Source organism: Octodon degus, unplaced genomic scaffold (genome assembly GCF_000260255.1).
Source record: "Octodon degus isolate 3935 unplaced genomic scaffold, OctDeg1.0 scaffold00173, whole genome shotgun sequence".
Taxonomy (NCBI): domain Eukaryota; kingdom Metazoa; phylum Chordata; class Mammalia; order Rodentia; family Octodontidae; genus Octodon; species Octodon degus.
The window spans coordinates 2,568,533-2,591,933 of NW_004524749.1; the positions used below are offsets into that span (position 1 = coordinate 2,568,533).

Genomic DNA, 23,401 nt, shown 5'->3' on the forward strand with positions numbered 1-23,401 from the left:
ATCTGCAGGTGCTCCGTAAGCAAGTGAAAGGCATTGATTTCCTCCTTCCTCCGTCTCTTCCCTTTCTCTCCAATTAGCACTGCCTCCTGAAGTAGTGACTTGATGTTCCAGAGTGCTTGGAGACGCCATGAAATTGTGTCCCATGAAAGGTCATCTCCTAGGGGGAAGTGGCTAGGTTGAACAGGACCAGAGGTGGAGAAAAAAATGCAGACTCAGTTGCCAGTCTGTCTCAAGGAAACATCCCTCTTCTGTGCTGCAGTTGGTGGGGCCTGAGTGGCTTACGGAGTGCCCTTTCCACCCCATCCTGCCCACCCATGAGGTGCTGCAAGGGTACAGGATACACAGATGTGGGCCTTGGTTTCAGAGGGTCCATCTGAGGATCACACACAGGGCTGGATCCTAGCCCCTGCCTCTAGAAGCACAATCTGTGTGACTCTGATGGATTTTTCTGGCCATCCACGCAGAGACAACAAGAGGCGAAAGGGGTGGTGGATCACATCCCTTGTGGACCAAGAGGATGGATTCCAGTTCTGCCACTCACCTGTACCCAGCCCTTACTGGGCAGTTCACTGCCACACTGCCTTGTGAGTGGGAAGTGACAAAGTCCCACTGAGGAAGAGAGGATGATTCAGCCCGAGCTGATCTTTGGAGAAGGCATACAAAGGGTGGGGTGGGGGTGCGACTCTCTGGGCAAGGAGCAAGGAGGATGCAGGAAAGGACAGGCTGCCCAGTGCCTGGGGTGGGAGGCTCCTGTGAAGGAGAGAACAGGGACAGAGGTTCCTTGTCTGTGGGTTTCATCAAGTGGAACATGAAAGGCAACATTGAACCTGAAGGTGCTTTTCTGATAACTTCTCTTTGAACTTGAAGTTTGGCTTCGATAAGCCTGGCCGGCTTGTATCTCTAGCCAGGACCTCACAGGGGAAGGCAGCAGCTTTGAAGATGGAACTAGGCTTTGTTTTTCTTTCTTCTTTTTCTTTTTCTTCTTTTAGTTCATCTGAGAGGAGTGAATAGAGGCTGTTTCAGGCCACGTTATCTTCACAGTTTCTCGGTGGGGTTTCCCTGAGGTACTAGCAATCGTTTGGATCTGGGTTATCAGCTGGCACTGTGGCTCTGCGTGGCGAAGCCAGCATTTAAGCAGCACTGACTGTGTGCCGGCCACTGCTAAGTGAGCAGTTTCTTGTGTCCCCTCCCAGCAACTGTGTGAGGGAGACACCATTGTGCCTCATCCTATGCATGAGGTGGCTGAGGGCCAGGAGTATCACTATGCTGAGGTCAGGGGCTGAGACAGAAGACAGGAACTCCAGCTGAGCCTGCTCAGAGACGACACTCCCGCCAGCCCAGTGGTACCTGAAGGAGATGCCTGCAGCCGCTAGAACTGAGGGCTTTGCTTCACACTGGGAATGGAGAGTTCCAGTTCCCTGACTCTTTGGAGTGACAGGAATATCATCCCTTGACTTGTGACCTGTGGAAGTGTCTGTACCTGTTGTCCCATCTGTACTCAGGATGGTGGCAAGCTGTGGCCCAGGAAGGTACCAGGTAGATTTAGAGTAGAGCAGCCAGAGTGGCCCAGGCTCTGTTCTTGACTGCCCTCACGTTCCTGGTGAGTTATGCACCTGAACCCCAACCCCAGGACTTGGAATCCCTCTGGAGATGTCTAGCTTTGCAGGAGTGGAGCTGGGGAACACCTTTGTGTTATGGATGCTATCAGAGCTGATAGCATGAGTAAGCTGCCGCAGTAACCATCCCTGTGGTAGGATGCCAGGTCCCTGCCCTCCAGCACTTCCAGCAAGGTTTCTGAGGAGTCCCAGTCTTTCAGGTTTGTAGTTTACTGTATCACTCTATGCCAGCTACCAGGATAGGCCCTGGTCAGTACCTGTGGCCTAAGGCCTGGTAGGTGCTCCTGACTACTTTAAGGAGTGTCACTTTGCTCTGTGGGTGTTGAGGAACAGAGGTACCTGTGTGCTGCTGGCTGTGGTGGGGACAGAGAACCTGGTTGTCTGGGGAGGGACCCCTGGATAGAGCGGCAGCCTCGGTCCGTACCCTGTTCGTGCTGGGAAGCTGGAGCCCCCTTATGTTGAGCCCCTCCTCCTTTCTCTGCTCCCTGTCTGGCTGGCTGTATTTGATACAGTGCTTTGTGTCCATTTGATTGCAAAAGCCTCTGTTTTGAGAAGCCAAGTGTGTTAACCCTGAAAGAGTCCCAGGTTAAGGCTGTCATTCCCCTGACTGTTTCTGCTTGTGGCCAAGCCCTGTACACTGGCCTTGGGTCCTAGCCCATTGTGGTCATAGCTCATTGAGTCCACACAAGAGTCCCCTGGAAAGAGACTCAGCATCCTCTTTATACTTTGGGAAATTAAACTGGGGCATCTAGAGCAGGTTCAGGACCTGCTCAGGGGCGCAGTGCTGAACTCCAGCAGAGGCTGGTTTCATGGAGAGAGGCCAATGGACAGAAACGTGGGTCTCCTGAATCAGACCTGGAAGGGCTTGGAGGGCTATTAGTGGAGAGATGGGGAGCATGATTCATGCTGCTCAGGTTTAGAGCCCATCCCTGTCATTTGCTGGCAAAGCCTGTCTGTACCTCATGGGGTTGTGGTGAGGACACTGAGTGCTTGGTTAGTGTTGGGGCGGCACGGTAGGTACACAGGGAAACCAGGACTTGCAGGGCGCCGTGGGGAGTGCTGCACATCCCTGCATTAGGGAGATACCCCAACCTACCAGAAAGGGCATGCAGGAGCACTGCAGCCTGACCCACAGCGCCCCTGCTGTGCCTTCCGTGGCTGGTGGTCTGTACAGCTGGGCATGTGAGCATAGGGGCCGAGGAGTGCAAAGCCCACACCCAGCCTCCTGGCCTGACATGAGTCTGCAGGAACATCTCAGCTCCCTGCATGACTCCTTGTCTGACCCTCCCAGCACCCAACCATCCCCAGGTCAGAATGGTGGGGAAGGACCCTGGAGCAGGAATTGGCTCAGCTTGTCTGTCTGGGAAGTAGGATGACAAAAATCACTGCTGTGGGGCAGCAGAGGGACTCTGCTGAGTGGTGCTGTGCACATGTTCTGAGTAGTCCCCAGCAAGGTCAAGGCCCACCTGTCAGCACGTGAGCCAAGTCTCCCTTGCAGCTGAGCACTGGATAATAGTTTTGTTTTGTTTTTAAACTAAAACCTCAGTATTCAGGTTTATTGCAGAGTTGGCACCTTGCAATAAATCAGTGGGTTTGGGGTCATAGTCTGGGTGTTCTGTCTTTAAAATGTTCATCGTTCTGGTCTAAAGCAATGGGGTTACAAAGAGCTGCCTTCCTAAAACCTCTTAGAAATGGTGCCATTGTGAAATCTCATGTGAAAATGGTGCCAGTAGGTCATGGGCTTCTCGCCTCCCTCTGTTCCTGGAAGGATGCAAAACTGACCATGACCTTTTGCAGAGGGAGGACAGCAGGTAGGCAGAGGCCCAAGATGGCACGACCCCCAGACACTGCGTGTGTGTGTGCACATCGGCCTGCTGGAGCTGTTTCTGTCTCTTCTCATGTCCACTCACTGATGTGCTGTACACTGGGCTCCTGCAGGGCCATCTCTGAAGAGGTCAGAATGTCAGCATGGAAGGCAGTGAGGCTGTGCAGAAAATGCCCCCCCACCCCCGGTCCAGGATCTGGTAGCTTCCAGTGCCCTCATCTGCCTGCTCTCCAGCTTGATCTTCCTGAGCACTGGGGTGGCTCTGCAGAATGCTGGAGTCACAGGCTGGTTATTTAGGCTGCAGGGCTGGAACAGAGAGTGGGGTCGCCTGGGGTAACCTGAGAGATATGTGTAGACATATCATTGCATTGCCAGGACCAAATACCTGAGGTAATCAACCCAAAGGAGAAATGGCTTATTTGGGCTCCTGGACTCAGAGGCCTTGGCCCATGGTCACTTGGCTCGCTAGTTCAGGCCCTGTGTGGAGCTGGAGCATCATGACAGGGAACTTGTGGTGAAGTGGAGGCGCTCACTCCACAGCAGACAGGAGGCAGAGGCCAGAGAAAAGAGGCAGGTGACGAAGTGCTGCCTTCAAAGGCACATGTGCCTTAACTAGGCCTCACCTCCACGTCATTGAGATTAGGGCCCACATGATGCGGTCGCCTGTCAAGGCCCCACTGCCACACACAGCTGCCCTGATGCCCAAGCCTTCAACACCTGCACTTTGGAAGACATTTCAGGTCAAACCATAACACAGGGTCCCCTTGGGGCAGGCCTGGGCCATTGCAGGGGCAGAGAGAAAGGGAATATGGTGCCAACCAGTGGACAGGGTGGGAGTGGTGAGGATGTTCGCACATCAAGCCTGGGGACAAGGTCACAACGGTGCCTCCTCTGGACCCACCTCAACACGCATCCTCACTAACACTTCCCACCCCTGCAGTGGCCCTGCCACCCGAGAAGACTGACGGCCTGGGCAGTGGAGATGAGAAGAGGATGGAGAAAGCCAGTGACTCTTGTCCAGCCTCCAAGAAGCAGCTGAAATTTGAAGTAAGTTTCCTTTCCTGGTGCTGGTCCCTCAGGAGGCAAGGTGGGGTCTCTTTTGTCTGTGGTAGTTGGCCAGGAGGGAAGTTGAAGCCTGGCAGGAGCTCCCCAGACTGGTGGGGCCTCTTCTGTGTGAATAGAGGCTCCTCCTGCAGCTTCTGGGGCCATGGAGGTCCAGCACAGGCTGTGAGGACCGGCACTGCCTGCCCTGCTCAGCTCAGCACTGGCTGCTCCCGAGCATCTGGCTGAGCAGCGAGTTTGGACCCCGAGGAGGTTATGAGTAGACAAAGAGAAGCAGGATTCCAGGCCTGCTGTGGCTGTCACCTCTCTGGCCTCCATTTCCTCTGGCCTCCAGAGACTATCTGGGACTATCATAGGTCCTCTCAGTTGGGGTATGTGACCAGAAGGCAGGAAGTACTGGATAGGTCCATGACCAGCCATGCCTCAGTTTCCCCATGTGGTCAACACAGGGAACATGGCCTCCCAGAGCTTACAGTCTGGCCAGTCTGTCCTTGGCCAACATGAAGCTGCTTCTGTGTACCAACACAGTCAGGTGCTGAGAGCCAGACCCCGTGGCCTGTAGGGAGCCTGCTGACAGCTCTCCACCCTCCCTGATTTCCTTCTGGAGGCATAGGTCACAGCTCTGGAGTCAGCACAGCAGCTGTGACTTCAGGGCGAGGCCCCCACCATCTGCCTCGCTCACCTGCCAGTCGCCACCTGCTCAGGTAGAGGGCTGCAGAGGTTGCTGTATGGTCAGGAAGGCCAGTGTCCATGGCACTGTGGAAAACCGACACAGGTCCTGCCTCATAGAGCAGGTGGAGAGGGGGACAGAGGAATGATCCAGGACGAGCACCCACACGAGCTCATGGCAAGGTGGGGGCCTACAAGCACAGATGCGGTCAACAGGTCAGGAGAGGGGCAGGGTCCAGGGTGATGGACGCTGTGGTAGTTCTGAGTGTCAGGGAGGGCACCACTGCGGGCAAGCACCGGGTAGGCAACATGGGGGCAGAGTGCAGCAGCAGGAGTTGGGGGGCACTGGAAGCCTTTAGGACAGGAGGGTGTTCAGGCAAGGGAGCAGCAGGGGCAAAGGGTAGAGCTGGCTCGCAGTAGCCGGTAGTCAGTCTTGGCAGCATGTGACCTGGGAGTCACAGCCTGCAGGGGTTGGGGGTGTGGGAAAGAGGGCAAGGCCTCAGTGAGGGCCTTGCCTACAGGAGCTGAGGCAGAAGAGCCAGATTCTAGTGGAGGCCCAGGGATTCCCTCGTTCTGTGGAGCCCAGCCCTGTGCTGAGTTACCCAGGTTCCCACAGCAGAAGGAAGGCTGGGCCCAGGCAGCTGGCCCTGGAAGTCCCATGGTGCCTGTTGGTGGATGACTGGCTAAGTCCTGGCCTATGCCAGGCCTGCAGGGGGACAGGGAGGTGGGCGGGTGCTGGAGAAAGCAAGTGGGTATGGTGGGAGCTGAGGAGACCCACACTGACAGAGGTTTCTGAACTTCAAATTCAAACATCTTAGAAACAGTTGAACATTCTGTGTAGTGTGTAGGGGCCCATGTGGGTGTGCTTGTGGGCATGCATGTAGGCACAGGTGTGTGTAGGAGTGCATGTGTGAAGGTATGTGTATGGGGCCCATGTGTAGGAGTGTGTCTGGGGGTGCATTGTGGACATGGGTGTAGGGTTGTGTGCATGTAAGGGTACATGTAAGGTGTGTGTAGATGTGTACAGGGGTGTGTGTGTGTATGTGTGTGTGTGTGTGCGCGCGCGCAGAGTGCCACATGAAACATCTCCTCAGGGAGCAGAGCAGGCACTTGGCAGGTATCAGAGGGGCCTGTCACAACTGAGGGAAGCTGGCTTTGAACTCGGCATGGGTCATCTGAGAGCTGCTGGTGGGAACCAGCTCAAAGCTACAGAAGCTTGTGGCTGGAACACTGCGCTCTGCACACTCCTGCCACCCCTTGGGGACTTGTCCTGCCCTCTGCAGGCTGAGCTGCCCATGTGCTGGGTGAGCCAGGGCACCTTCTTCTCTGTGGCAGAGGAAGAGGGGTAAGGCAAGTCAGGGAACAGATTGGCCTGGGAACATGCGATCCTGTGCACAGCATTGTGTGCTCTTGAACCTCTTTCCTCCATCCTGTCTCCTTGAAGTCTTCGTGAGGTGCTCAGCCAGCCACTGAGTATGTGCTTGGGGGACAGAGCACCCATTTCCAGTGTAGCATACTGGATTAGACACCACTGGTTGCTATGAATAATGACAGTGAAATGACTGTTGGATTAGTGGGCTCTTCTGTGCCCCAGATGGCGTGCTTGGCTCTCGGCATATACAGACCATGCTTCTTGTCTCTGGCTCCCCCAACATGACCCCTTAAACAAGGGCAAGATGCACAGATCCTTGAGAGGGTCCCAGGGAACAGGTGCCGGGGCAGGAGGGGAGGGATGCCAGTAAAGGGTGGGTAGACATGTGGGTCACTGAGACCCTGCAGGAGACTCCTCTGAGAAGCCTATAGAAGGTGTTCAGCTTTGTCACATGGAGGAGATGTGGCATTTGGTCCCTGACTCCAGTGCTTCCCTTGTCCTGGTTGCCTCGGTTTTGGGTCCCTGGCTCTTGGGAGCTGCCCTTGGCAGAGAAGCAGGGTGCTTGAGGCAGGAGATTGGAATGTGCCTTCCATGGCAGCAGGGGTACTGCCTGCAGGACATTTCATCTTCCTCCAACTGTACTGAGCTAGAGACTGTCATTCTCTCATAATTCGTATAAGGGGAAACAGAGGCACCAAGAAACCTGCTCAGGGTCTCACAGCTCTTTGCACCCCTCCCACTGCCTTCAGTTTGGTGGTTCACCTGTCCTGGCTTCCTGGGTTGCTGTGCCCTGTGGCCCTCCAGCAGCTTCTGGTCTTTGGTCCAGGTGCAACTTCCTGGGCCCCAGAGCCTCCTCTGCAACCCCTGTGACTCCTCTGTCTCTGATGACCCAGAGACTATGGGGCTGAGGGCCTCTCTCCCTGGCTGCTCATATCTCGGTCCTTGGGCCCCTCCAGATCTGGGAGGGCAGAGGCTGCACCCTGGCCTGGCCCTTGGTCAGTTTTTCAGCTGACGGGTGACCAGCCCCGCCTCTGTGTGTGTGTCCAGGAGCTACAGTGTGATGTGTCCGTGGAGGAGGACAGCCGGCAGGAGTGGACCTTCACCCTGTATGACTTTGACAACAATGGCAAGGTCACCCGCGAGGTGAGTACACCTGATTGGCCTCCCGCCATGTGCCAGGCCCAGCTGGGTCAACACTCTTTTGTCCTTTGAGCTGCTTCTGTGTCAAGGCTGTTGCAGGAAAGGGCAGAGGCAGAGACATACAGGACTGTCCTGGAGCCATGGTGACTAGGGAGAGCTGACAGGCAAGGGTAGCCAGGCTCCACTGTGCTCAGTTGGCAGTGCCTTGGCAAGGAGAGGGCTGGGCAGCACACAACCCCAGTAGTCTCGGGCTGCTTTTTTCTCTGACACTTCCAAGGCCATGCAGCATCTCCAGCTGTTGGCGCAGGAGGAAGCGCTCTCACTCAGGGATCCCTCAAGGGGTCTTCAGTTACTGCTGCAGGCATGGCTTTGCCCCCGTTGGTCCTCCTCCTCCTGCCCCCTCTGCATGGCTGCCTCTCTCTTCCCCTTGATGCTTTCTCCCACAGCTTGCTTCCCTCTCACCTTTTCTCCATCCTTTGTCTCTGCAAACTGAGCACCTACTATGTACCAGGCCCAAGGACACGGAAGGAATGGATTGGTTCCTTGCCTTATGGTTCTGATGTCTGAGGCAGGAAACAGAAGACAGTTATAGAATAACCATGAACTGTATGTGTTCCATGAAAGACATAAGCAGGGTGGCATGGCAAAGACTGGCAGTGTCCTGGGAGGCTCTGTGGAGGGGGTGGTCTAGTGTGAGAGGTGAGCCACACAGCACAGAGAGCTGGGCTCACAGGCACTTAGAGGCGCTTAGAGAGCAGAGGGAGGCTGTGCGGTGCCTGCTCTACAGCAGGGCCGTGGCTGTGGCTGGGCCAGTGCTGGGGCTTCGGAAGCCTGGCAAGTGACCTGGAGTTGATCGTGGATGCCAAGGCATGTTGCTAAGGTTCAGTATTCGTCTTCGCCTGTGCTGCCTCCTGTCACCACTGGTGCCCCCCTACCCCCCCGCTGCTGCCCCGGGCGGGCCCCTAGGAGTGAGGCCTGCTACAGATCTGGAGCTCCGTGCACCTTCATGGAATCAGTGCTTGTCGCTCCTGGCCCCACCCGTGACTTGCGCCGTTGTCCTGCTTTTGGACCTCCAGGTATCCCAGAGACCTTGGAGCTTTGCTCTTGTCTCTACCCCAGGCCAGGGCCAGCATCACCTCTCTGTGGTTAGTGCAGGCTGTTGTCTTTACACTGGCAGAGTGGAGACCCAGGTTAGCAAGACCAACTTCTCCTTAGGCTGTGGCTTAGGAGGCCTTAGGACAGGTCAGAGGGGGAAGCTGCAACTGGTAAGCACTTGGGGTTCTTCCATGTAAGTGACAGAACCCCAGTTCAGCTGCTGTAACAAGGACAGAAAGGAACAGACTGGTGCGTGTACCTGAACCTCAGTCCGGGGCACTGTCTGGTGTGGCTGGGTCCAGAGGCTTGGTGTCCTCACGGCTCTGGTTTCCATCCCTTTTCATCAGACAGCCTCCCCCTTGGCAGTGGCAAGGTGACTGCTGCTGGTTTTAACCTGTGTCTCATGCTCCCACCAACTCGCCACTCTCAGAAGGTCAACTTAGCACCTGCAACCAAATCTCACCGTCCTGCTTCTCAGGACATGGTGGCATCTTTGTTCCTTGTGCCATGTACAGTGGTGACAATGACTCAGCTTCTCATTGCTGCCATCTTCATGCCTTCCTGGGTCCAAGATGCTGAGGCGCCTCACATGTGTATGACCCCACCACAGAGACCTTGCCGAGACCTGTGGACAGATGGTGGTTGTGAATTTGGTACCCTGCATCCTCCTTAATTGCCCTGGTGATGAGGGCAAGGAAGGCAGGCTTTCAAAGGGAGGTGGCCCAGCCTGGCCCAGGAGCGAGTACTGTCTGCATTGTATTTTCCTCTTATAAAGGGCCAGAAAGTGAGGTGGAATCCTGAAAGATCCAGCCCATGGATCCTCTGGTCTGCTTTTAGCCCCTCACCCACTTCTCAAGTCTGGCTATAAATATTGCTCCCCGCATCTTTCCTGGCTGTGAGCAGGCAGTGCCGTGTGCCAGGACAGGTAGGGTCCCACCTTACTGCATCAGCAGCTGGGGCTGGTGTCTGGGCTATGTCTAACTGAGCTCATCCTTGAAGGGCTCACTGGTACAGGAAGTACTTCTGGACTCCTGTGTTCACTTTCTGTTCCCTAATCAATACCCGAGATAGACAGTTTATAAATGGAAATTTACTGTGGCGCACAGTTTGGTTTGGCCTCGTGGTAAAGCAATGCAACACAGTGGGAACGTGTGGCCAACAGAACTGTTAACCTAATGGCCTGGAAGTGAAAAAGAGAGAGGAGACTAGGGTCCCATAGGACCCTTTGGATCATGGCCCCCAGTGACCTGAAGACCTCCCATGGCATCCCTCTTCAGGGTTCTACCACCATCCAGCAGTACCACTCTGGGACCAAGTCTTTGCCACCTGGACCTTTGTGGAAATGTTCAAGACGCTCCCATGGGCCTGGCCCTCTGCAGTCAGTGGGGTTGGTTTTCATGCAGGAATTGCCAGAGCATGCTTGTCCTTTGGTCCTGAATGGGCCAAGGCCTGCTGAGATCACAGAGCAGGTCCTTCTGAGGTATGTGACCCTTGGGGGATGCTGTTGGTGGACCCCAGTGGTCCATCTGTCTAATGTCATTTCCTTCCTGGGCTTCCAGGATGGGGAGAGTGGGCAGCGTGGCTGTGCAGAGCTCCAGGGAAGGAAAGGCGGGAAAGAGAAGTCTGGGCCGCACCAGAAGAGCAGGGACAGTCAAGCCAGGAGGGACGAGTGACTGGAGCCTGAGTTTCAAACTGGTGGCCCCCACAATCCAATCTGGCCCCAAGTATTCTGGTCTGATACCCTGGGGGTTTTGTTAAGATTTAAATTAGATGTCAATATCAGTGATTCTGAAGACTTCATAGCAAATTCTGAATTTCTGGCCTCTGAGCTGACCCTCAGCCTGCAGTCAGAGGACAATCAGCTGCGCTGTATGGCCAGCAGGTGCCTGGCACCCTCCATGCCTGCCTAGCCATGGCAGCACCGGGGTCCCCTCTGCTCCCTTAGCTCCTTGACATAAAGGCTGAGTCTGAGCCCAGGAAGAATTGCCAAAAGCCATCCACGGACCTGGTGGAGAGAAAGAAAATGTTTTCTAGAATTTTCAGTGTCCCTTAAACTGGGAAGCTGCCCCTGTGACCTGAACAGATTCTTGGAACCAAACGAGGCCTACTGTCAGGTCCTGTATTCCCAGTCAAAAGACAGAGACACCTCAGAGGGAAGAGCCGCAGACCCCTGCTCTGGTGTACGGGTCACCGAGGACCCAGCACAGATGAAATGCAACTGGGTTCTCACTTGTCTTATCTTGCGAATGAAGACAGCGGAGTTCTTCTCGGGGCTCTGAAGGCTGGCGGCTAAGGTGGACAGAGCTGCACACGCGGCTCCTGGCAAGGGCTCTCTTCCTCACTGGCAGACGGTTGCCTTCTCTGGTGTCTTGTGGAGAGAGGCAGCTGTGGTGTGTCTTCCTTTTTATCAGGCCCCCCGCCTGTGAGCTGAAGGCCCACCTCTGTGACTCTTTTAGCCTTAGTCTCCTCCTCCCTCCAGCCTCAGGACCTCAGCAGAAGCATTTGGGAAGGGGTGCATTTCCAGCTGCAGCAGAGGCACACCTGCTTCTCCAGGTCACACTCAGGAGGTGCTCGCTAGACCTGCTGGCCTGCTCCCCACATCTGTAGGTCTCTCGCTGGGTCCGCCTATTGCCATGATGGGCAGTGACCCACATAAGCCCTTTCCATTGGGGAGCTGGCGCAGGCCCTGACAGTACAGGGGTGTAGTGTTCCCGCACTCCTCTCTGCTAGTGAAGGATGGGCTGACCTGTAAGCCCTCCACATCTGCTGAGGCTGCTGAGGTGGCCTTCAGAGAGTCCCAGTGATGCTGTATCCTGCTCTCTTGAGTTTTTTTTCCTCTTTTCTGCCCTGCTTCCTCACCCCTGCTTCCTAAGATCTCCTCCCAAATAAACTCCTCTGTCCAAGGCTTTGTCTGTAAGCTCTCCTCTAGGGCAGACAGGGCTGCAGCCCATCTGAATGGAGCACTGGTCAGACCCTGTGGCTGACACTTGGGGTGGGCTTCCTCCTCGGCCCCTGTGCAGGACATCACCAGCTTGCTGCACACCATCTATGAGGTGGTCGACTCCTCCGTGAACCACTCCCCAACATCAAGCAAAACGCTGCGGGTCAAGCTCACTGTGGCCCCAGATGGGAGCCAGAGCAAGAGGAGCGCCCTTCTCAACCAGGCTGGTGAGGACTGCGGGCTCTAGCTGGTGTCCCTCCCACCCTGTGTCCCTGTCTCAGGAAGGGCCAAAGCCTGCCTGGGAGGTCGGTGGGCCCTAGGGCTTCTGTGGGCAGCTGCCTTGTGTCCCAGGACTTCAGAAGGTCCTCGGAGAAGTAGGGCAGGCCAGCACAGGCAGGGAGGTGGGTGCAGGTGTGGCCAGCAGCCATGGTGCACTCTTGTGTTTTGGAGATGTGGGATCTTGAAGGCCAGCTTGAAGGGGGGTGGGCTAACAAGTTGGTGGGAGCAGGCGGCTCACCAGTACTTCTTGTGCTTGTTGCGCGGAGCTCAGACTTGCAGAGTATGAGGCCCAGAGCAGAGACCAAGCCTGCTGAGGAGCTTCGAAGCTGGGAGAAGAAGCAGCGAGCCCCCCTCAGGTATGGTGGGCACGGGAGGGCGCAGCCTAGTGCCTGTGAGCACGTGCTGAGCGCTAGCCCTGCCCTTGCTTCTAAAGGATGCTGAGCAGGCAGTGCCACCTGGGATCTCCTCAGTGATGTCAGATGCACAGATTCACAAATCAAACAATTAAAAAAAAATAGCCCTTGTAGGTTCCCATTCCATCGACTGGCTGTGATCTGGATTTGTTTGCTGGGTGATCATGGTGTGCTTATCCTACCTTACAAGGGGTTTCGGGCAGTGCCCAGAGACCACCATGGGGTGTTTCTGCTGGGGATATATGTATATTCGTCCAGTGAGACAGAGCTTGGTCCAGTGGGACCCATGTTATTTTTTCTTAAGACAGAAGATGTTAATGTATGAGTTGTTTTTTCTAAACTACAGCTTCAGTCTTCAAGTTTAATTGCAATGTTAGGATTACAATTTGGGCACTCATCTCTCAGAGGTTTGCCATCACTGCCCTAGACATCCCCTGTCTTCTAGGGGTGGCTTGGCTACCCAGCAGTTACCCAGATCCTTTGTTTTCAGGCTTGTGGTAAGAGCTATGGAGTTTCAGAGTTGTGGTAAGAGCTTGTGAGGTACCTACTACCTGTTATCACTTTACCTGCGAGGGGCAGAGAAGGCCTATTTAAAGGGCAAAGGCTGAGAAATTCGGGAACACAGTGTGGCAAGTTTGGGGCTGTGTTCCCACCCAGTGAAAAAGCAGGGAGAAACCCACTGGATTTGCAGGGACAGAGCTCAGTGTGGGTGGGCAGAGGTCTCCAGTCCTGCTGAAGACTGGCGCAGTGCTGAGGTGTATAGAAGGGACGTGGCACAGACCACAGATGTTATTGAAGTGAGTAAGGGAATCCTGAATTGTTCAGAAGAGAAAGAAGGCCCCTGCTTTTCTCCCAGGCTCCACCATGCATGTATGCACATGTGCGCATGCATGCACGCACCCCCCCCACACACACACAGAGGAAGGTCCTGTCCTGGGCTTTGGGGAATGTCATAGAGCATGCCAGCCTCCCTTCCAGCTGTTTATGGTTTCTGCTGCCTGCCCTCCCTGGAGAGTTAGGCCAGAGCTAGGCCATCTGCGTGTGGCGGGTATGTGTGGTTTGAAGCCTGGTTTGCAACAGCCTTTCATATTGACCAGTAAATCGTCATCTTTGCTTTGGGGCTGTTCAGAGTAAGGTTCTTATTCAGTCCCCTCACAAGTGCCAGGGAGGCCAGGCAGTGGGCTGTGTCTTGGTGGGGGTGGGGAGGCATGGACTGAAGAGATGCTTATTCCTCCACGGCCCTCCCAGGATCTAGAAAGGAATGGAGGTCCTGTCTTTGTCCTGGTGGCATCCCAGCAGCCTGCAGGTGCCCCTGCTTGGTAGCCCGGCCTGCTCTGCTCACTTGCCTTCCCCACCACAGGTTCCAGGGTGACAGCCGCCTGGAGCAGTCTGGCTGCTACCATCACTGTGTGGATGAGAACATCGAGAGGAGAAACCACTACTTAGACCTTGCGGGGATAGAAAACTACACATCCCAGTTTGGGCCTGGTAAGGGACTCCACCTGGGGTCGGCTGGGAGGGCTGGGCAGATAGGCTGGACTGACTGCCCAGCATGGTGACCTTCCCTGGGCTGGGCAGAGGTGTGACTTTTATTGAGTAGGTTAGAGACTACTTGGAGGAGGTGACATTTTAAAACATTTTCAAAATTATACTAATATATGTACAATATGGAACAAAATTGAATAGTATTCAAGGGTGTGGGATATAATAAAAACTAGCAACTCCCCACCCCTCCTGACCCCCACCCCCAGTTCTGTTCCCAAGGTGGCCACTCTGACCTCAAACAGCTGTCGCCTCCAGGGGATGTTCCTTGCCTGCCCTGTCCATGGCCCTTGCTCAACCTCACTTCCCCTGCTCCATCCCCTCCTGTCTCTGCATCATAGAGTTCCTCTTGCCCACAGGCCTTAGGTGTCAGTGTGTCTGCCAGTGTCTGTCTGTCTTAGCTCTCTCAGAGAATCATTCTTGAAGACCTACCGACCTTTCTTCCTGTTAGCAGACAGCGAAGGCCCATCCCAGAGAGCTTTCCTCCACAGCAGCAATGGACAGTCACATTGGGACATGGCTCTGACGAAGAGCTGCTGGAGTTACCAGACTGGGGGCAGGGTGGCTCCTGGGTCCGACCCCAGCACACAGAAGGTGCTCATTAAATGCCTGTCGACTTGGTTCCTAGGCTCCCCTTCAGTGGCCCAGAAGTCAGAACTGCCCCCCCGCACCTCCAACCCCACAAGATCTCGCTCCCATGAGCCGGAAGCCATCCACATTGCACACCGGAAGCCCCAAGGTGCAGACCCAGGCTCCTTCCACTTCCTTGACACTCCATTCGCCAAGGTCTCAGAGCTCCAGCAGCGGCTCCGAGGCGCCCAGGACGGGAGCAAGCACTTTGTGAGGTCCCCCAAGGCCCAGGGCAAGAGCATGGGTGTGAGCCACGTGTCCAGAGGGGCCAGAAGCAAACCCCCTCTGGCACCTGCTATTCCTGCTGTGCCATCCTCTGCCCACCTGGCTGGCAGCCCTGCCCTTCTCCCCAGCCTGGCACCCCTCGGGCACAAGAAGCACAAGCACCGAGCCAAGGAGAACCAGCCGGGATGCCGGGGCCTGCAGGCACCACTGGCCCCTGGGAGCACCGTCTTGGGACGGGAGCAGGTGAGGGAGCTGCCCGCCGTGGTGGTGTACGAGAGCCAGGCCGGGCAGGCGGTCCAGAGACACGAGCACCACCACCACCACGAACATCACCACCATTACCACCACTTCTACCAGACCTAGAGCCTCCCCAGGGCCTTTTGCCATATGAAGGACCTGCCCCGATGCCCCAAGGCATTATTATTCTATTAATTATTGTTATTATGATGATTATTGTTATTAATAATTATTGTTACTCCACTAATATTTAGCTAGCCTTCATGTAGAAGATATATGGAAACACAGAACTAAACTTTAATTTATATGTCATGGGGACTATGTAACTTCCCTGAGAACTGACTCTGGGTTGGGACTACAGCCACAGGAGCCCTCAGCCCCGACCCTGCCCTCTGGCCTTTACAGGAGAACCCCTTTCCCCGCCCAGCTTCAAGGCCCTCAAAATCTCCAATAAGACCAACAGCTGCTACCTCTTAGTTACTCCGATTCAGTTTTGCCCTTAACTGATTGCATTGTGCTCCCAGGGATTTCAGTGGACTGCAGATGTACAACCTCCTTGCTGTTGTTTTTATGTCCCCAACTCGGAACCTTAGCTGTCCTTTCTGGAATCACCTTTCATGCCTTTCCAGTGGGATCACGCTCTTGCCTCAAACCAGCCTCTTTTTGCCATGTGCAACACAAAAATACACTCCTCCTCCTCTTCCTCCTCCTCCTTCTTCCCCCTCTCCTCTCTTCTTTCAAAGATGAGCACATAGTCAAGGACTGTCCCTATAACCATCCTCATTTTGGAAACTGCCAGGAAAAACCAACTACGTAAACATTCAGGTTTTCCGAGCTCGAGCAGTCGTGTGGTGTTCATTGGGACAGAGCATGTGGAAACACGGTGTTGCAACATTAGCAAATATATACCTATATGGTTTTGACAGCTTTCTGTGCTCTAGGTAGATGCAGCTGCCTGTCTCTGTACCTTTTCACAAATACACTGTCACGTATCTCTGCTGATGTGCAGGGCCAGTGTTCTGCTTCTCTGAATGTTTCCTGAGCACAGGTGCTTGTTGGCGGGGCTGGTGTCCATCAGATACAAATAGCCACTTGCCTGTCCTCACAGGACCTTTCTTAGGGCTTGGAGCCTGCAGATTTTGGAGAGATCTGCCAAGGTGCAGAAGCTCAGAGGGCAGTAGGGACAGCAGGCAGAGTTGGGATCCCAAGGAACCATCCTCTGTAGAGTAGGGCTTCACATGGCCAGGACCCGAGGAGGCCGGGAAAAAGGCTACTGTCTACCAGTGTGGTTTCTCTGTAAACAGATTCCATACTCAAATTGGGTAATTGGAGGAGAGTTAAATAAAGAGGTTATAGCCAAAGTGACTGCAGAATCTCAGGGCTGGCACTGTGATGGGCTCCTCCCACTCCTGGGCCTGAGGCAAGTCATCTTCCAGATAGTGGTGGATGTGGGGAACCCTGAAGGATCTATGATCTTCACTCTAAGGATGCAGCCTGCTTTAGGGACCTTCCAGGGCAACAAACATCCAGACCCTTCACTCAGTCCTGGTGAGACAGCATTGGCTCATGACACTGGGGAGCCAGGGGCCAGGAAGCTTGGCCACGAGGGTCTTGAGAGCAGACAGTGAACCTGGACCTCAGCTGCTCTCTTTTCTGCTGCTCTGTCCCCTGACTGGGACCCCTAAGTTAGATTAATGTAGTTAGCAAGCAGTTATTTTTGAAGGTAGCAGGTGTGAGTGGTTACCATCTTCTGTGAGCTAATCAGTACAGTCCTCAGGACATCCCTACAAGGCAGGAGGTGCAAGCCCAGGGCATGCATCTATAGCGCAGAGAGGCTGAGGCCTGCTCTTGAGACCACACAGGAGTTAGCCATGCTGGGATTCTGGTCTCCCGTGGGATCCCTTCACTGCTGGGTAGGTCGTAACCACTGGGTTTGGGTCTCTGCAGTCAGGATCCACCTCAAGTGAGGTAAATGTAACCACAGCAGCGAAGGAGGGAGCTGGCTTTAGAGGACAGGATCCAGGTGTGGAGTATGCTGGGACTTGGTTTTATCTTTCCCTGTGGACTCACTGCATCAGAGGCCCTGGCTGTGGCATTCTGAGTCTCACACTGGAAGGAAAGGCTCTTCCACTACAGAAAGGCCCAGCAAAGACAAGGATAGGCTTGTACCGTCCCTGGTCCTGTCACCGTGGCCTGTCTGGGCTCACATGGCCACTGGAGGCAACCCCAGGATATGGGTGCTGAGCAGACAGGACTTACTAGTTCCTAGTCCAGAGTGACTGCAGCAGTGGAACCCGGCCGTGGCGCTGGGCCTGTGGGTGTCAGGGAAGCCAGGCTTTGAGAGGTTGCTTCCTCCTGCCCCACACCTGTCCCGATTCTGTTATTGCTGGTCACTGGGGTGTCTCCCATTTCTAAAAATCATTTATTAAGTAGTAATGGATACAAGTGAGAGATTCAAGTAGTGTGAAAACTGCCCAGTAAAAGTGAACTCACTTCTGTCCCAGCCCACAAGTGTCCGCTGCTGGCTTCCTGGGGCCTCCTGGGCATGGTAGGTGTGCTGGCTGGGCACACAGTCACTGATGCCTGGCTTCCAGGCCTGGTGCCCTGTCCATTGCTGTGCCTCAGTTTCCCCTTGGCAAGCACTATCGAAGTGTTAGCTGTCCTTTGTTACTAAATAATAGCACTTAGGTAAAATATCCCCCCGTATAAGTTTTATAATTTTAAAACATTCCAAACACAGAATTTGAAACAGAAAATTGTATAATAGTAACTGAACATACCACCTAGAATTCACAAATGCTAGTGTTTTGCGGCATTAATTTTAGATCTATTTTTAAGAAAGAAATCCCTATAGTAACTACTTAATCCCCTTCACACCCCACCCTTTTATTTTTACTCAGGAACAGCATAGTAGTCATACTTGTGCCCTTTTTCTCTGCAACCTAATATATCTGGAGATCGTCCCCCTCGGTCATTGAGCTCTGGCCTCTTCTCCCAACAGCTGTCCACCTTCTCTTGCTTAGAGGCACTGTCCCCTCTGCAGGCCTCTGAGTCATCTCTCATCCTGGGCTCTGACAGCCACACTGTATTTGAGGGCCCTTGTTAGGCCTTGCCTCAGGATCTACGAGCACCGGTGACAGAAGGGTCAGCACAGCGGCCGAGTTCAAGAGCCAGTGTGATTGCCATTTTGGTGCTACTGTGAGTGACCTCTGGAAGTGATTGTATGACATAATTAGAAATTGAAGGCATAGGAAAGAAGAAGGAAGGAAGGGAGAAAAGGGAGGAAGGGCCAGGAGGGGAGGGAAAGCAAGCGAGGAGGGGGAGCCACGTGAGCTCTGCGCCTGTGCTCCGTGGGCCACTGTGCATGGGAAGAGTGGTCGTGTTTGCCATGCTGACCCCCACTGCCTAGAACAGGTGGCGCTTCTGAACCCTGAACTCAGCACAGGAGCCTCTGCGGCCTGCAGGAGGACTTGGCTGCCTCAGGCACGCATGCACACGGCATTGCTGACGGCTGCAGGATGGCCCTGCTTTGTTGATGCATCACGAGGTGCTGAGGACACGGTGTGCTTAAGGAGACCCCCAGCAGCCAGGGCCAGCTTTCCTCCCAGGGAATCAGGGAGCAGGGCTTGCATGTAATGTGCCAGTTATACTTTACAGCAGAGCAAGCAGTCAAGACAAGGGTTTTTGCTTTTTGTGGGGGTGCAGGGGGGCTGGTGGGCATTCACTCCTTTGCTCAACAGTCAGATCCTAAATGATTACCAGGCCAGAGGGAAGTTGGTCTCAGAGGTAGGAGGAGGATGGGACCACCTGCACCTCAACACTCGGTCTGTCAGAGCCACATTAATCACCTGGCTGCTGTGAGGCCCATCTGGGACCCTGAAATGCACTCAGAGCCAGCAGGCTGAGAACACCTACCCGACACTCTCAGCTCCTCCTGGAAGATGGGGCTGCCGACCATGCAGCAGCAGATGCTGGGGATTGTGTGCCCCCCCACCCAGCTGCAGGGCAGCTTGCTGTCCATCCAGCCACATGTAGCCCTCCTGCCCTGCCTCTGCTCCCCGGGCATGTGCAGGGCTGGGTTTTACAGAATGAGCACAGGTGGTTCAGCCACCAGCTTTGTTGGCTCTGAAAAATCATGTCTGGGGCCCCATTCCAAGACATCAAACTTCATCACGTCCCATATTCACGGCCTTTTGGGGATTTGGCCTGGTTCTTCATCCTATCATCTCCCACAGCAGCAGATCTTTGAACCTAAGCCCTCTTCTCAGGGCTGTCACCTCTGAGTGACTTTCCTGACAATGGAGGTATTCCTAGACCCTGCATATACTCCGGCAAGTAGAGGGGTATGAGCATGAGCCCCCTTAGCACTGGAGAGCCTGGCCTTGGCGCCCATCCCAGCTCGCTAGCTAGCTGTGTAAGCAGGGCTCTTCCCCACCTTCTCCCATACAGAACAATCCTGGCACTATTAACCCATGACCCTGGCAGAGATAAGAGGATCCCTACTGTGTCTGTGACCTCTGGGCAAGGCTTTGGCCCAGGCCAGCCTGTGGGCAGAGGTAGAGGTAGGCAGAGCCGGGTAGTGTGCAGGGAAGGGCGCTGCTGCAGTAGAGCCTGAAGACCACACATGGTCTGCACTTGGCACAAGCAGGGTGGATGAGCAGTGACGTACGTACGGGAGGCAGACCCTGCCCCTCCTGGGAATCCAGATACCTCCTGGATGGTGGAGGAAGTGGCCATGACTCCCAGGGGACAAGACTGGAGGATTCTATAACACGTGTCCTCCATTATCCTAAAGCCATAGCTCCCCAAGAGAGCCAGAGCTGCTGACACCCGCTGTCTTCCAGCTCGGGTGGCTGAGTGAGCCCCGAAGATCAAGACCTGCACTTGGGAGATTGGAGAAAACTCTTGAAAACCTCCCTGTCCAAGCTGCACGTGTTTCTTCATGCCATGGGCCACGGCAGCCTTGGGAAGTGGGCTGAGAGCAGCCGCCCGTGGTGCTGCCTGGCCGCAGAGCCAGCTCGGCTCCAAGCTCGAGGAGTCCTGCCCTGCCATGGGGAAGGGCTGCTGTGGAGTCAGCTGTGAGGGCCCTTCTTCAGCTCCCTATGGGTGGGAAGAAGAGTCTTAGGAGAGGACTAAGGTGGGAGGTGGGAGTCAGGGTCTTAGGAGAAGGACTAAGGTACAAGGTTCTTTGAAGAATTGCCGGGGACCCAGAGCAAGCCTGGGGAGAAGGCCAAGGGCACCCTGGCTGTCATTCAGACCTCGAGGTGACAAGCAGAAAAGGACCAAGCCTTCATGTCCCCCAAGTGTGGAGAGAACTAGTCCTCCCCCACCTGAACTCTGACCTCCACGTGTGCCACCAGAGCAGCACTTTCCCAGGCATTTCCGATGGCAGCATTCTGGATGCCTCCAACCTTGCTTTTCCTTCCCTAATGAGGCCTTGCTTCCCAGAGCTGCCCTAGCTGGTGCCCAGTCAGAGGGGCGCAGGCGGCACGAGGATCGGATCCCTGGCTCTGGCATTGCCTTCGCCCGTTCTGCTAGCTCCCTGTGGGCAGGGCCTTCTTCTGAGGCAGTGCTGTTTCCTTAGAACATGGGCACATAGTAGGTGATTAATAATTGGAAGCAAGGTAGGAGGGAGAGGCTGGAAGAGCTTACGCCCCTGACCGTGCATGGCATCCTCCAGCCTGTGTGCCCTTGACGTTGGGGCTTTCCAAAGCAGGAGCATTTCAGATAAAAGTTTGGGAAAGGAACACGTTGCCAAGTTTTAATTTTGGTAAATAAGGGTGTTAACAAAAAAAAAAAAAAAAAAAAAAAGGAAGAAGAAAAGAAAAAAAGAACAGAAGGGAAAAATCCTGTAGTCTTGTATTATTTAGAGATTTGGTTTAAAAAAAAATTAAGGGCCAGGAAGATAGCTCAGATAAGTGCTTGCCTGGCAAGTACAAGGTCCTGAGTTCAATCCCCAGTACCTAAATAAATAAATAAAATACTAAATAAATAAAACAATAAATACTAAATAAAAGGAACCATAATTTAGCTTTATTTAAAAGGAAAATATCTTCATTGTGTTTTCTTTTTTTTTTTTTTTTTTTGCCCGGAAACCAATGAAAACTTTGATCAAATGTTCATTGTGCTTTTGAGCAACTTCTTGTGGTGGGGCAAGAATTCTTCCCATTGTAGAGAGAGAACTAAGACTGCAGGCGGCGGGGGGGAGGGGGGGGCAGATGGACACTTGCCCCAAAGCTGAGCCCAGACCAGCTCACAGGCCTCTGCTGCCCGCCAAAGACCATGTGGGGAGGGAGCGTCCTTGGATGCCACTGTCGTGCCAGTCCGGGGGTGCACGGCACCAGGCAAGTCCTGCCCTGAGCTGCAGCCCCTGAGAAGCTGTGGGCCTGGCACTGCCCCTCCTGTCCTTTCCCACTCCCGCCGATGCCTGGCTGCCTGTTGGAATCATCCCTCTGAGCGTCAGCGCCCTCCCTAGAACTGCCCACTGGGTGATGTTTCACCCATTGTGGTTTCAGTCATTCTGAATGAATTTCCAAAATCTGGAGGTTTCACCTAAAACTCTAGGTTTGAGGCTTTTCATATAAAAAGAGAAAATGAGCCCACGTTTTCTGAGGAGGCTCACACTTCCACATAACAGCCACCTGCAGGAGCCAAGAAGTGCCCACCCCTTTGGGTGGCACACACCCCTTCCACCTGTGCCCCAGGACTGTGGCCTCCCTCACCTCAGGGGGGCTGTGCCTGTTAAAAACCTTCTGTTAAAGGGAAACAGAGAAGAGATGGGCTAAGGCTGTGGCCAGCATCGGAAGCCTTCCAAAGGAGGCCTCTGCGGGTGGCTCAGAGCCTTTCACTCACGGTATGGCCCCCTTTCTCCTGCCCCACACCCCAAGAAGCACCCAAGTGGGTGGACAGCTCCAGTCCCAAAGACTCACTGGCTCCCTCTGGCTGTGCCATGGCCTCACCTCTCAGCTGTTTGCTTCTCTGTGAAGTGGGCCAAGGAAGCCTGTGTGGCCTCAGCGAGGCAGGAAACGTGAGAGGAGAGGCTTACGCTTGGAGCCCTGAATGGAAGGCCCTGGCACCGCCCTCTTGGAGTAGGGAGCAGGACGGCTGCCCATCGGGAGGTGTTCAGGTGGACAGCAGGGTGCCCAGCACTGCACCATCCACCCTCGGCAGCTCCTGCAGACAAGGGAGGATGGCTGTGAATTCTCTGGACCAGACGCCTTGCACATAAGATGGAAGGGTCCGGGAGCCAGACCATTGTGTGCAGGCTCAGGGCGCAATTAGAGTGCATGGAATGGCCCGTGGTTGACAGCAGGGACTTTGGGTCCAAGTTCTGCTGTTCACCAGCGGTGTGGCATTAGATACAGGGCCCGACTTCTCTGAGCCTTGTCTCCCCTCCTGTAACAGCTAGGCAGAGTAGCCACCTCACGGAGCTCACTCAGCACATAGCCCAGAGCTTAGTAGACTGTCAATGACCGCTGCTGTTGGGGGATTGTGGCCCCCAGGGATTTGGGAAAGGAGATGTTCTCCCCAGGGATGGAGAGCGCCCTGCCGCACCCAGCTTCAGAGCCCCTGTGAGGCTGCTGTCCCTCATGCCCTCTCAACTACATGCTCAGGGCCATGCTACCTTGCCTGTTGCTCTTCTTGCCCACTCTCTGTGGGTCACTTCCTTTCTAGACTAGATTGGAACTGTGGGCTTGGCAAGCTACTGTCCTCTTCTAGGCCCTCAATCCTGCATTTGCATAAGACCTTCCCCAACTCTGAGTCTGTCCTGCTGAGTGACTGCTCTGAGCCTGGAAGAGGCAGAGCAGTGGTAGGGACCACAGCCTGGAGCTTCCTCCTCTGGATGAGGGGAGGCCCCTGGAAACATCTTTGGCCACTTCTCTTTTGGGATTATCCTTACCCTGAAGGACCCTGGCCCAAGCCTGAGCCCCAGGATTGCTGAGGTCTAAATCACTGAATCCCCCACTTACAGAGCACCTACTGTGTGCTCAACCAGTGTTCATGATATCCTCGAACAGCTCTGTGAGGAGACCAATGAGGAAGCTGAATTACAGTCCAGACAAGCAGTTACCAAACCCTTAGTTCATGTATGTAGGACGAAACACAAAGTATGATGCCTCTCCCAGGGACAAGCCATTAGCCACTGACTCCAGCTTCCAAGGAACTAATGGGCATTGACAAAGACCAACCAAAGCTAGTCTTGTTCCCTGGGCCACCAAGTCCAGGACAACATGAAGGAGCAGAGGACCAGGAGATAGAGGTGCTGGCCTGGCCAAGGCCCAGGCTCTCATGGTGCCTGGTGGTCCCCAGCGCTCCTGGTGCTGACCACGCTTGTGGCTACATCTGCGCTTATCC

At 54.6% G+C, this 23,401-nt stretch overlaps 1 protein-coding gene across 2 annotated transcripts in view; it reads left to right on the forward strand.

The window, feature by feature from the left end:
• The window catches only part of Nkd1 (naked cuticle homolog 1), an 86,211-nt gene extending 65,284 nt beyond the window's left edge, over positions 1–20,927 (forward strand). For both annotated transcript variants that reach the window (XM_004643391.3, XM_023703505.1), the window contains exons 5-10: positions 4,382–4,488; positions 7,592–7,687; positions 11,800–11,947; positions 12,271–12,355; positions 13,773–13,900; positions 14,583–20,927. In XM_004643391.3, the coding sequence (XP_004643448.1) occupies positions 4,382–4,488; positions 7,592–7,687; positions 11,800–11,947; positions 12,271–12,355; positions 13,773–13,900; positions 14,583–15,172 (1,154 nt within the window). In that variant the 3' untranslated portion in view covers positions 15,173–20,927. The remainder of the gene's footprint in view (positions 1–4,381; positions 4,489–7,591; positions 7,688–11,799; positions 11,948–12,270; positions 12,356–13,772; positions 13,901–14,582) is intronic.
• Positions 20,928–23,401: the final 2,474 nt, after the last annotated feature.